The sequence below is a fragment of the Silene latifolia genome, chromosome Y (genome assembly GCF_048544455.1).
Source record: "Silene latifolia isolate original U9 population chromosome Y, ASM4854445v1, whole genome shotgun sequence".
NCBI classification, from domain to species: Eukaryota; Viridiplantae; Streptophyta; class Magnoliopsida; order Caryophyllales; family Caryophyllaceae; genus Silene; species Silene latifolia.
Window position 1 is genome coordinate 206575670 of NC_133538.1, and position 14314 is coordinate 206589983.

The 14314-nt window shown below is 38.4% G+C and overlaps 2 protein-coding genes and 1 non-coding gene across 3 annotated transcripts; all 3 read left to right on the forward strand.

Moving 5' to 3' along the window:
- Positions 1–760: 760 nt before the first annotated feature.
- LOC141629962 (uncharacterized) lies at positions 761–1912 on the forward strand. The gene has a single exon (XM_074442869.1). The coding sequence runs from the start codon at positions 761–763 to the stop codon at positions 1910–1912; it is 1152 nt and encodes a 383-aa protein (XP_074298970.1).
- An 8285-nt stretch (positions 1913–10197) lies between these two features.
- On the forward strand, positions 10198–10305 carry LOC141636425 (small nucleolar RNA R71). The gene has a single exon (XR_012541037.1). It is a non-coding gene; the product is annotated as a small nucleolar RNA R71 (small nucleolar RNA).
- A 2372-nt stretch (positions 10306–12677) lies between these two features.
- On the forward strand, positions 12678–13130 carry LOC141629963 (putative mitochondrial protein AtMg01250). Its single transcript, XM_074442870.1, has one exon. The coding sequence runs from the start codon at positions 12678–12680 to the stop codon at positions 13128–13130; it is 453 nt and encodes a 150-aa protein (XP_074298971.1).
- The last annotated feature ends 1184 nt before the right edge of the window (positions 13131–14314 follow it).

Genomic DNA, 14314 nt, shown 5'->3' on the forward strand with positions numbered 1-14314 from the left:
AGAATATGGTACAAACATAAGATAGACAAAATCTCTTTTATGCCGAATGGAGTATTTTTGGTTCGTTTCCAAATTAAAGAGATGCAGGAACAGGTATTAAAGGCTGGGCATTACCTGTTTGACAGTAAGCCAGTCATTATTAAACCATGGAAGGAAGATATTCCCCTTGAGAAAGAAGAGATCAAGAGCGTGCCTACATGGGTTCGTTTGCATAAGCTACCATTGAAATGGGGGGTAGTCTCCCTAAGCTAGCAGGGGCCATAGGATCCTATATTCAAAATGATACTGCTACTGACCTTAAGACTCGTTTGGGATATGCTAGGGTTATGGTAGAAGTACAAGTGGACCAAAAATTCCCTAAGTCTATTAAGGTGATGGATGAAAAACAGCAAGTGACTGACATTGATATTGAATATGAATGGAAACCAGTTTCATGCAAGGGGTGTAAGAGGTTGGGACATGAGGTGGCTCAATGTAGAATGCTTAGCAAGAAAGATGCTAGACCTCCTCCCCCTGTGAAGAAAGCTAAGCAAGTCTGGAGACCAGTGGTTGCCTTACCCAAAAGCACTACTGTAAAAGACAACCCACTGGTAACTCCTAGAGTGCAACCAATGAGAGCATCAGAAGAGCCTGTATTAGTACAGATTGCTGAGTTTCCAAAGCTTGATAAACCTATCTCTGATCAGGTTGGCACTCAGACTGGAGCATCAAAAGAATTAGAACCAAATTTAGAGGGCCACGTAATTCCAAAACCTAATTAATGTTAAATCTTGGTTTTTGGAATGTACGAGGTATGAATAGGAGGAATAAACAGCTGGTTATAAATAAATTCCTATTTGATAATAATGTTGGTATTTTTGGATTAATTGAGACTAAGATCAAGCCACAGAATGTGAATAAAGCTGTGAATGTGTTTAATAATTGGAGCATCTCTACTAACACTGCCTATCATCCTGGTGGGCGAATTTGGATTCTGTGGCAAATCAATAATTATGATGTTCAGTTCATAGAATATGATCCCCAATATATACATATGAAGATTACTCAAAAGCCTGAGAATGTGAGTTTTAACTGGACTGTAGTTTACGGTTTTAATGATGGTAAGGATAGGGAGTCTCTGTGGAATAATCTGATACGTATTGCTGGTTCAACTCAAGGGCCTTGGGCAGTAGCAGGAGACTTTAATTGTGTTCTTAATGCTGATGAGAGGATTGGAGGAGCTTTTTCCAGGACTGATGCTGAGCCTTTTCTGAATTGTATCCACCAGTGTGAATTGATAGATAGTCCTGCCATGGGAGCAACGTACACCTGGAATAATAAACAATGCCCTGCAGACAGAGTGTACAGTAAATTGGATAGATGGCTTATAAACCAGGAGTGGCAAAATTCTTTTCCTGATTTGATTGCTCAATTTCTCCCTGAGGGTCTCTTTGATCACACTCCTTGCTTGGTGAGCAATGGTAGTCAGCAGAATGTTAAGGTTAGGCCTTTTAAGTATTTCAATATGTGGAGTAGGGCTCCTAATTTTCATGAGGTGGTGCAGGAAGGATGGCAATGTCATAATAAAGGCACCAAAATGTTTGAGTTAGTGAAAAAGTTAAAAAATCTGAAACCTCTCTTGAGAGGACTAAACAAATCCCAGTTCTCTGATATTGAGAAGAATGCAGATATAGCTCTTACCAAGCTATCTCAGGTGCAACAGGAATTGGGAGTGAGACCTCATGATCCTGATCTTATTAGCCAGGAGTGCCAGTTAAGGGAGGAGTATAGGAATCTAGCGAGAGGCTCGCAGACTTCCGCTTCGAGAAGACTAAAATTAAATGGAGCGAGTGAAGGGGGCTCCAACACCGCTTACTTTCATGGGGTCTTAAGAACTAGAAGAAGACGAGAATCGGGTGCTTCAAATTGCTGATCAAAATGGAGACATTCATGTAACTCCTAGTGGGATCCAGAATAGTTTCATTCAATTCTACAATGAGCTTCTTGGGAGGAGCAATCCCTACGTGGCGATTAGCAAGAGGGTTATGAGTTATGGGAACAAATGTGAAGCAACTCATATTCAGCGGTGATGTGTCCTGTGACTAATGATGAGATTAAAGATGTGCTTTTTAGCATACCTAATGAGAAGGCTCCTGGCCCGGATGGCTACTCAGCCGAGTTCTTCAAAGCTAGTTGGGATCGATTGGAGTGGACTTTTGTGAGGCAATTCAGGAATTTTTAGAAATGGGCGATTATTGAAACAGTTGAATGCTACTAGCATTACACTCATTCCTAAAGTGGCTAACCCACATCGTAATGCAATTTCGACCAATTGCCTGCTTTTGAATGTGGTATACAAATGCATATCCAAAATTCTTTGCTCCAGGCTGGCTAAAGTGCTTCCTCATATTATCTCACTCACTCAGGGAGGGTTCATTCAAGGCAGAAGCATCATGGAAAACATTCTCATTTGTCAGGATTTGGTGAGACTTTATGGGAGGAAGTCGTATCTCTAGATGTTTGTTTAAGATTGATTTGCGAGAAGGCCTATGATTCGTAGAATGGGAGTTTTTGTTTCAAATGATGATTGAGCTTAATATGCCAATGCCATTTATCAATCTTATCAAGGAGTGTGTGACTACTGCCACCTACACTTTGTCTCTGAATGGTGATTCTTTTGGGTGGTTCAAAGGGCAACGAGGTTTGAGACAAGGAGATCCCCTCTCTCCTTTATTGTTTACCATCTGTATGGAATATCTTACCAGGCTCCTTGCTTACACTACTACTACTATGAACTTTAAATTTCACCCTCTTTGTAAAAGAATGAACCTGAGTAGTTTAATGTTTCTTGATGACCTTCTCTTCGCAAAGGGGATATAGCTTCTATTATGGTGCTACTCGAACTTTTGCCACTTTTTCCAAGGCTTCAGGCTTGCGGATGAGCAAAGGCAAATCAAATGTGTATTTCAATGGGGTGCCAGTGAAGTTAGAGCGAGATATTGTCCAGGTCTCAGTCGCATTGAAGGGACCCTCCCTTTCAAATATTTAGGGGTTCCAATCAAACCATCTAAGTTAACTATCAAAGACTGTCAGCCTCTAATAGACAAGGTGTTAGAGAGAATCAGAATGTTGGGGACCAAAAAACTATCATATGCAGGGAGGTTAGTCCTAGTCAAAGCTGTGTTTAAGTCCTTACACACTTATTGGGCTTCTATTTTCATTTTGCCAAAAGGTGTCATTGCTAAGATTGAAGCCATATGTAGGAACTTCCTGTGGTGTGGAAGTTCTGAATACTTTAAGACCCCTACAGTGGCATGGGATAAAATTTGTAATGGAAAAAGGCAGGGAGGTCTGGGACTTAAGAATGAAGTCATGTGGAATAAAGCTGCAATTGGTAAGCTTCTTTGGTGGATCCATGCTCACCCTAACAAACTTTGGGTTCAATGGGTCCATAGCATATACATGAGAGGGACTACAGGATAATTATCGGTGTCCTAATGCAGCAAGTTGGACTTGGAAGAAGGTTTGTAGATCGAAAATCGAGATGCGCGCTACGAGTCGAGAATAAATGGAGCTCCTGCCCGGTAAAGAGTATTCCATTGCTAAAGGGTATGCTTGGCTACATCACTCTATTCCAGATATAGAGTGGCATCATCGGGTTTAGAATAAGTGGACTGTCCCTAAACACTCAATTATAGCCTGGATGTATCATCATCGGGGTCTTAACACTAAGGACAAGCTCTTTAGACTCAACATTGCTAGTGATAATCTCTGTTGCATCAGTGGAAGTGAGGAAGAAACCACGCAGCATCTGTTTTTTAAATGTCAGTACAGTAAGGCAGTGTTGGCTTTGATTCGTGAATGGACTGGTTACTCATTGCCTGAAACTAGAGACCAGGATTGAAGGGGGAATGCTAGATTGTCCAGACTAAAAGTTGGAATCATTAATAGCATTCGAATCTTTGTTATTTACCATATTTGGAGGCAACGAAATGGCGTGAGACATGAATTGCAAATCCAAGCTCTGCAGTTGTCCGAAAGCGATTGGTTTGAAGTTCGAGCTAAAATTCAACAGCAATGCAAGGGCACAATGTCAAGGAGAGATCGTAGTTGGCTTGAGAAGCTTATGTAATATGTAATTAGTTTCATGGCTAGCTGATTTTCATGTCAGCTTGAAATGTTGATGTATTTGGTTCTTGTTTTCTTAATATATTTTTACATTTACCAAAAAAAAAAAAAAACAATACCAACAACGATATCAATTCCAACTAGACAACACCACCGACATACTAACAATCAACAGTATTGAGTAGGAAAATCTACCTTTCGCAATCAGCAGCAACATCGCGTACGACCATAGGATGATAAACAACCACCAGTACCACCTATTACAAGCAGTATGACAAAACCTATTACTACCAACAAAACCATAACCAAAACTAAGGTAGATGATGATGATGATGATGATGATGATGATGATGATGATGATGATGATGATGATGATGATGATGATGATGATGATGATGATGATGACTTACTTATAATCAGCGTTCCGGTGACAAGATCGCTACCCGACTCATGCTTCCCATCCCCATAGTGTCTTAACTCATGAAGGGCTCCAAAGGATGAAGGTTGGTGAAGGAGAGAGATGTATCGACAATTAGGTTTAAGAGAAATGAAATGAAACTGATTTTGGGTTCCCGACTTCACGATATATATTTTACTGCTGAACTCCACTTACTCGATCGAGTATGGGACTTACTCGATCGAGTGGCCTCTACTCGATCGAGTCACAGAGCTACTTGATCGAGTAGCCTCCGCTAGATCGAGCCTCCTAATCCCAAAGGTTACTATGACGTAAGATCGAACTACTAAGGCTTCCAGAGGTCTAGACATGTGTCTAAGGTCAGTCAACGGCGGTCAACGGGTCCCTAACAGGGCGGGTATTACAGTTGACCTCTCGCACGTCACTCAATGGTGGAGGGTGTCTCTTCTCTTAAGGGCAAGAGATAGGTAGGGGGTTCAAATGGGGCATTTCCACGACGGGGCTTGGTATGGACTAATGCTTTTAGTTGAGATTTCTCATCCGGTAGACTAATTGAATCATTTATACCAATTTTCCAAATCGTGTGATGATGAGAACTTCTAAACCAATTCAAGGATAAAAAATATTCATAATCAAGTCCATCTCCCTTTTTCCCTTGTGGAAGGTAAATGTCGCAAGTCGGTGGTCTCTTGGTTAAATCGGCATAAGTGATGAGCAATTCTCGTAACTAACCTACCCAAGACAATGGAACTAGTGCCTTTGTGACATTGTTTGGTCAAGTGGACCGCAAAGTGGTCAGGGATATTAATCTCCCATTTTTCATCACCATTAACATTGAGAAAAGCACCGAGAATTTCAACCTTTGTTCTCCTCACCAAGTGAGGCTCATTTCTACCAAAGAAAGCCCACCCCATAAACCTTTGTCAAATACAAATATCGGGGTAGTAAATATATTGATGAGGGACATTATCCCAATCAACAAAGGGGTAGTGAGAAATGGATTGCCATGTAATTTTTGGACTGTAAGACTCGGGTTAATCAATATGCAAGTTCTCATGTTTCAATTGGAAAATATCAGCAAATTCACCAAGGGTCATCCTATAGTCATTATTGAACAATCGGAAACTTATACCATATATAAAATCCTTCTTTTTAGATTTATGAAATTCAAAGGAACTCAAGAACTCAAGGGTGAGTTCGGGGAAGGTCTTATAATTCATCGTGTAACAAAACTTCATATCAAGATTCTTAAACAAGGCTTTAACATTTTCATCAATTCCAATATTTTTTAAAGAAGCATGATTGATAAATTTTGTAGCCTTCATACCTTTTGCTCTCAAGATAACCCAATTATCCCATTGTTTGTTACTAGTGAAGATGACTTGGGGAAAAGTTGGATCATGCAATTCCGGTGTTTCTTGCATCTCGACATCTTGCGCAGCACGGGATGACTCCGTGTCACCTCTCCTTCTCTTTGTAGCACCTTGAGTAGTAGCTTTCTTAGGAGCCATTTTTGAAATTTTAAGACAAAAAAATCATCTTAAGGTAAACAAAAATTCATCCAAACAAGCATAATAGAACAAATTAGTGAACTAATTCATCCTATAAACATTAATAAAACACAATTTACTCAATTTCTAGCATAAATAAGCACAAAATCGATTTCCCCCAATTTGAGTTAGAATTTGAGAAAGTTGATTAAATTGATTAAAATGGATTAAATCAAAGAGAAATGGGGTAGAAACTTACTTGGTGTTGATGAATGGTGAACAAACCTTGAAATCTTGATGAAAGAAGTGTGTTTTGATGTGATTTTAGTGAAGAAATATGAGAGAAAAGGAGTAAGAATACCGTCGGGAGTGTTCTTGAGCATATGAATGATTTTTGCTTTACCCGTGTAAACGAAATAAGGCCAAAAAAATAAAAACCTACGACCCCGATTGGGGACAGGCCACCCTGATCAGGGTTGACCAAGTCTAGCCCGTCTTTGACTTTCTTCTCCGTATTTCTTTTAGCTCCTCTGTTTTTGAAAGTTACGTCCCCAAACGGGGTTTATTGCATGGAGAAGTGTGCACTTCCTCTTAGAGCCTTCTTTTCTTCCATTTTCACCTACAAATCACAAAAATAAAACACCGTCTAGTCTAGAAATTATTCCTAAATCTATGAAAACATTAAATTGTTCGGAAATTAAAAACAATAACAAATAAAAACTCGGGTTTCCTCCCAAGAAGCGTTGGTTTAACGTCCCGCACGACGCAAATTTCTTCATGAATCAATCTTTGTCCTTGAGCTCACCACCTTCCAAACTATCTTGCATAGCATTTTTCACATTTTACATCCAATTCAAGCTCTTCCATGAATATCGCCCCTTCCTTTTAGCACCCTTAGCATTAGTGCTCTTAAAATCATCACCTGCAAAGTAGTCAACACCAATCTCGACCTTCAACGGATTCATCAGTAAGGATCGAGGTATAGAAGAAGCATTAGAAGAGTCCACAATGCTAAATAAATAACAAGACTCTTGTAACATTGGGGTCTTAATGGTATTATTTTTGCTAAAGGTAACCCGGTCATTGCCCACCTCTAAGGTCAACTTCCCATTTTTCACATCAATTAACGTGCCCACAGTGTGTGCAAAAATGGCCTACCCAATATAATTGGGATTTGTGAATCCTCGGCCATATCAAGAACAACGAAGTCAACGGGTATGAAAAACTTACCAACTTTGACGGGCACATCTTCTAAGGCACCTAAAGGTTGCTTTAATGAACGGTCTGCCATTTGTAAAGTGATACCCGTGCATTTTAAGGCACCCATGTTAAGTTTTTCACAAATAGAATAGGGCATGACACTTACATTAGCACCTAGGTCGCAAAGGGCTTTATCAATGGTATATATGCCTATAGTGCAAGGGATAGAATAGCTACCGGGATCCTTAAGTTTCGGCGGAGACTTATTTTTTAAGAGTGCATTACACTCTTCGGTGAAAGCTACAGTCTCAACTTCATTGAAGGTTCTTTTCTTACCAAGGATTTCTTTCATAAACTTTGAATAAGAAGGGACTTGAGAAAGTAATTCAATGAATGGCACGGTAACTTGTAAATTCTTAACCACATCTAAGAACTTACCAAGCTTACTCTCCTTCTTATGCATAGCTAGGCGATGTGGAAATGGCACTTGAATCTCAACAACTTCCTTTGGAGGAGCATCCTCCACATCTTTCTATTTCTCAACCATGATAGGATCATCCACCTTCTTTGAAATGGCATCACCCTCCTTAGCATTAGGCGAGACCTCCCTCTCAACAAACACCTCTTCACTTTCTTTGGGCATAAGGGGCTCATCATTCTTGGTATCAAGCTTACTCTTTCTCTTATGCATTGCTAAGCGCTGAGGAAATGGTACTTGAATCTTAATGGGAGGCTCTTCACTAGCCTTCGTTTGAGCATCTCCCCCAAGCTTGAACCTTTACTAACCACTTCATCATCCAAAGTCATGGATGGCTCATCATAGCTCTTACCTCTTCTCATAACAATAGCATTAACGGTCTCATGTGGTTGCGCACCTTGGGGCGGTAGTTGGCCCGATCTTCTTTGAGAGTTAGATGTGGCTAATTGAGCCATTTGATTTTCGAGCATCTTGATAGCGGTAGTGTGGGCTTGATCACTTTTTTGTATGTAAGCCATCAAATTGGATTGACCCTTAGCCAATTGCATCACCAAAGCTTCAAGTTTGCCCCCTTGGTCACTTTGTTGGGCATTTGAAGGTTGACCTTATGGTTGTTGGAAGTTTTGCTGAGGTGGCCTTTGATTTTGACTTTGAAAACCCGGTAGATTGACGAACCTTTGTTGTTGAGGGATGAAGTTATTTTGTGGTTGGGGCACAAAGGTATTTTGTGGTGGAGGATTTAGCACATTGTTGCTTTTATATAACAAATTCGGGTGGAACTTTGTGTTGGGATTGTAAGTATTGGAGAAGGTACCCGTAGGATATGCACTTTGCTTAAAACTTTGATAAGCATTTACCTCCTCAAGATTGGCTTGACATAAAGCGGCAACATGACCCGCTCCTCCGCAACCGTCACAAACAACAATTTGGCTTGTAGTAGACATGGCATTGACTTATTGAAGAGAAGCACTTGCATCTCGGTCCGCCAATTGTTGTTGAAGTAAAGCAATTTTGTTGGAGTGAGTATCCTCCACAATAGTGCGTCTACATAATAAATCTCATATAAGGAATATCAGGGATTTATTTTATTTTATATATTTGTCAGTTGATTAACGTTTATCGGTAACGCTCGACTGGCTACAGTTTAATGTTACTGTCGTATGACGGTGGTGATCAACTGATCCCTTTAGGTCACACCTATAGGATGACGCCCAAATTGGATAAATTAATTATTTGTATGAGATACGATATAATTAATTCCTTGTATTGTTTGACTTTTAATAAGTCGTGTGAATGTGTTATTTGATGACGGGTTACGAACTTGGGCCAAGAGGATTTATTATTTAATTATATAATAATTAATTAATAAATATAAGTTAAAATTTGTTAGTTAATAGTTAATTAATTAATTTTATACGGTATGTGTGTATGTTGTGAGGCGGAGGTAATTAGCTATTTAAATTTACAAGAGGTTGTAAAATTAGCTAATAAGGGTTCATAAGACACATTTTATATTGATAAAATGATCTAATGCTTACTTAATAGTTAAGTGGTCATTAGTTATTAATTTTTATTATTTAAATGTTAAATAGTCAAATTAATATTTAATTATATAAGATAATTAAATATAAGACTTATAAGCATTTGTGGGACAAATGTCGGAAATCAAAATGGACCATATGAGGCCCAGGTGAACCGGTTTTATAGGTCAAATATTGACCTCCACTTGTTAGTGTTTATTTGTAAAGTTCACATGGGATGTTCCCATCAATTCTTTACATTTAATTCATTATATATACTCTCTTATACACACTTTGCATGGGTTAATTTTGAAGTCAAAAATTTTCACCCATTGTGCTAAGGTTGGCCGGTTTTTAGAAGGAAGAAGAACACCTATTTTCTTCATCTATTTATCAACAATTGATCAAATAGTTGATCATATAATCAAATAAATTCACACATAATAATATACATCAAATATTATTAGTAGTAATAATATTAGTAGTAACATAAATACAAGGTTAATTACTATAATTACCTAGTTAGTAATTCTAGTAGTGTTTTGGGTTGATTCTTGGGTGCAACCTTAGGTTGCCTTTTACTTTGAGGGCTAAGGTTCAAGGAGGATCATCCATACGAATTTAGCTTAAGAACTACAAAGATAGGTGATCTTTGTGGTGCCCTTATTGCCATACTTACCATTGTAAGGAATTTTCCATTCTTATTCTTTGCATGCATGTATTTAGACCACTTAATAAAATTAACTAGTAATTTTATTATCACTAAGATAGTCTTATATGGTCTAAAATACTAACAAATTTGAGCCTTCAAAATGGAAGTATCGGTAGATTCCTTGCGCGTCATGGATTGCCATGGATTCAATTGTGGCATGAGCAATATCGGTGACAATTTGATCAAACCGCCCATTGTTGGCGGAATCAAGTATTCTTCGGGACTCGGCACAACATCTATTGTAGAATGTTATAGCTAGGAACCAAGGATCCAACCCATGATGTGGGCATTGTCTTTGCAAATCCTTGTATCTCTCCCAAGCTTCATAGAGGCTCTCTAGACCTTGTTGACGGAACCCTGTGATTTAACTCCTCAAGGTTTGAGTTTTCTCCGGTGGAAAATACTTTTGGTAGAAAGCAAGAGCCAAAGTCTACCAAATGGTGATCCCCATGGCGGTTCTATCAAGGCTATTGATCCATAGTTTTTCCTTGTCCTTCAAAGAAAAAGGGAAAAGTATCTCCCTTATTTGATCTTGTGTGACTCCCGTTTGCCTTATCATGGAGCAATAGTCTCAAAAAATTTGCACATGCAAATTTGGATCCTGTAAAGGACTTCCCCAAAATTCCTTCCTCTCCACAAGGTTGATGAAAGCTGGTTTGATCTCGAACTCGGTGGCTCCAATTTGGGTAGTAATGATACCCCTTGGGAGCGTAGCTGCGGTGGGCTTGGAATGATCGAAAAGCTTCACCATCTTTTGAATTGGTGAAGGTGGTAGTGGTGGAGATGATGAACTAGAAACTTCCTCCTCTTTAAAAGCTTGAAGATCGTCTAAGTAAGACTTTCTTGCACTTTCAATTTGCACGGGATAAGCGGCCTCTTTAATTTCTTTCAAAAAACGCCGTCTTCTACTCAAGGTTTTCTCGGGCTTAGAATCAGGTGGAAACAATTCTCCAATGCGAGAAGACCTGAGCATAAGACAACAATTTCAAGAAATTTGTAAGTAACAGTCTCAAGGAACAAGTGCTCCTTAAGACAAAAGAAAACAAGATAGAAATCAACAATTCAATTAGCAATAACCGTGTCTCCGGCAACGGCGCCAAAATTTGATAGGCTTTGTCACACACCTAATCAAAATAAATACCCTAGAGTCCTGGACACAAATGAATGTAGTACAAAGGGGTTGAATACAAGGAGACGGGAATTGCTTATTGAAATGCTATGAATAGAAATCTATCTAGGTCGATTCAATTGGTTGTTTGGTTTGGTTTGATAACTTGAAATTAAAATGTTGTAAATAATATATGATAAAAGAGTCTAGGGGAATCGGGCCACACATGCAAATGTATATAAATGTTAATGTTAAACTCGGAATAGATAACGTTGTTAATTGTTTAGGTCTTATGACAACCAGCTCTCGCCTTATTGTCAACCATAGAACGGGTCCTAACGAGCTCTCGTTATGGCTAGGTCGGTCTACTAAAACATTCTTTGCCTAATTCATTTTCGTGCCTCTCGACTTATAAAAGTGAATTAACAAACTAATCTAAGATAGTGATCAATTACCAAAGATAAGCAAATATAACAAGCATGAGATAGAAACTATTAAACAATATTACATCATCCTAATTTAACATTTACAAATACTAATTATGCATGGCTTCCCTATTCCCTAAACATATGAAACTACTCACTCGTAATGGAAATAAAACTAATGTTGTATAAATTAATAAACATGATTATAATGGAAATATAACTAAATGAAATTATAAGAATTAAAAATAGACTAAATAGAAATAACATATAAATTAGTAAAATGCTAAAGATGAGAAATGTAATATGAAATGCTAATGATAAACTAGTGATGATAATAACTTGAAAATAATATAAAATAACAAACTAAAATGAAATGCTAATAACTAAAATGTAAACTATTAAACAACGATAATGGAAAATGTAATAACGAAATAAACTAGAATTGAAATTACCGAAACAAAGAACTTGGAACTTGAATAACAAACCCAAATGACTTTGAATGGAAAGATTGTATTATAAAGAACCAAATGCTTAACAAAATGTAAATTGTTTAACAAAAGAAATGCTTAACCAAATGTAAACTAATGAAAATTAGAGAGAATTTTTGCTTAAGGTTATACGAAAGGTGTAAGAGAGTGTAAAAAGATATCCCCTAATGACGGATTAAGGCCCCTATTTATAGTAAAATAGGGGCATAACGTAAAACTCACAGGACAAGGGTGCCCCGATCGGGGATAGGCCACCCCGATCGGGATCGTGTGAATCCAGCCACATTTTCGTAATTCTTGATTAATTGCTCAAAGGGATCCAAAGTTTACGATTAATGCTCCTTAATACACCCGGTTAAATGCATATTTGGGGATCCTAAGAGCATCTCCAAGCTTGACTTTTCCTCTTGCTTGACTTGGACATTTGCTTGGACCAAAATCATTTCTTCACTTTGTTCATCAACCCCAGCTCCATTTCTTCATGCTCGAGATTCTTTTACTTGGTTTTCTCCAAAATGCCCTTCCTTGTGCATGTCTTGTTTGGTTTAGCCTCGTGACTTCTTTAGTGTTTGCACATTTGACGGGAAAAAGCTATAGAAGCTATATTTCCGACAAAATATAATAAAAACAAGCAAAGACACTAGAACACGGAATTAGCTCACAAATACACTAATAAAAGTGTGATATTCAATCAAAACCGAGCTAAAATAAGGGGTAAAATCCTATATAAAATGGACACATCAATTACCAATACTTGGTACTCTTTCAAGATTACCGGTGGTGGTGTTGGGTTTTTTCAAGGGAAGAGTGGCATTAGACAAGGATATCCCTTGTCTCCTTATCTCTTTGTGCTCAGTATGGAAGTGTTGTCCAGGCACATGAGAGTTCTCTACCAGGACCTTAATGTTTCACATCATCCTAAATGCAGACAACTTAATCTTACTCATTTACTTTTTGCAGATGACCTGATGATTTTTGTTAGAGGGGATGTGCCCTCTGCTAAAGCAGTCGAGAATGTGCTTTCTAAGTTTGCTACTGTCTTTGGGCTGTATGCTAATGCAGATAAAACTAATATCTACTTTGGTGGAATCTCTCCTACTGTTCCGCAAGCTATACTTCAGGATACTGGCTTTTCAGTTGGATCATTTCCCTTCAAGTACTTGGGTATTCTCTTGACTGGCTGAAACGGGAGAGGAGGCCGAGCTAGACCGCGGATTGGGACCTTCGTCCAATTTGAGGTCTAACTCAAATTCCGTCTAAGAAGACATGGTAATCTTTGTCACGTCTCAATTCTATAATGAATTTTGAGACTTTTTGCCTAGGGACTTTTATTTAAATAAGGATCCGAGCTAAGATGAAATCACAAGACAAAACCGAGTAACGGGTTTATCGGTTTTCAACAAACGAGCTTAGTTTGCTTCCAATCGGTCCCATCTTTTTAGTAATCACATGAAGACCATCCTAGGACATTTTTCAGCTGCTCAAACCGTCCAAATCAGTCCTAGGAGGCTGTTTTCTTTATTTTGAAGAATTAGCTCAAATGTCGCTTTCAAGGAAGATCCAAAGTGTCACTATCATTCTTACAATTGTGTAAGAGCTTTGGGGGCTGCTCTCTAGGACTTATACCAGCCAAAAATTGACTAAGGAAGCCTCCAATTGTGTGTTCCTAGAATAGCTCTTATGTCCCTTTCATTGTAAGACCTTGAGAAGACCATTTGGATTGTTCTTGCTTGGTTGATGCTCACATTTGCCTAGGATAGATTTTCAAGCAACTTTTTCTTGTTTTCTTAGTAGTTTAATGATAGCCATTGGATGTAATTTGGATGGTTAAGATTAGAAGGACTTGGGCTATAAATAAGCCAAGTTCCCAAGTGTAATATTCAGATTTGCTTAAGATAAAAACCAAGTAAGAAACATGAGTTTTCTTCATTAAAATCTCTTCTTTGCTTTGTGCTTGAAGAGCTCCTTTGCTTTGTGCTTGGAGTTTGATAGTTTACTTGCTTGTGTGCTTTAAACTATCGAGTCTACTCCTATTGCTTTGTGTTCGGGGTTAGACATATCACCAAAAACCGTCCTTAGGGACACGCCTAAACTGAAGTTTGTTTCATGCAAACTTAGGCTCCTTTCCTTAGTTTTCTACTTAAATTATCGAGTTATAAGTTTCACTCCAACTTGGTTATCAGAGCTTTGGTTAGTCTTGTGAGTTCATTTTCCTAACTACATTCAAAAACACAAAAACAGCCCAATGAGTGAAGAGAGAATACTCGGTCTTGAAAACAAAGTAGACCGATTAACAACAAATGTGAATTTGATCTTAGAATCCATAACAACCTTGATGACCAATGTTCCAACACCACCAAGGCATGGA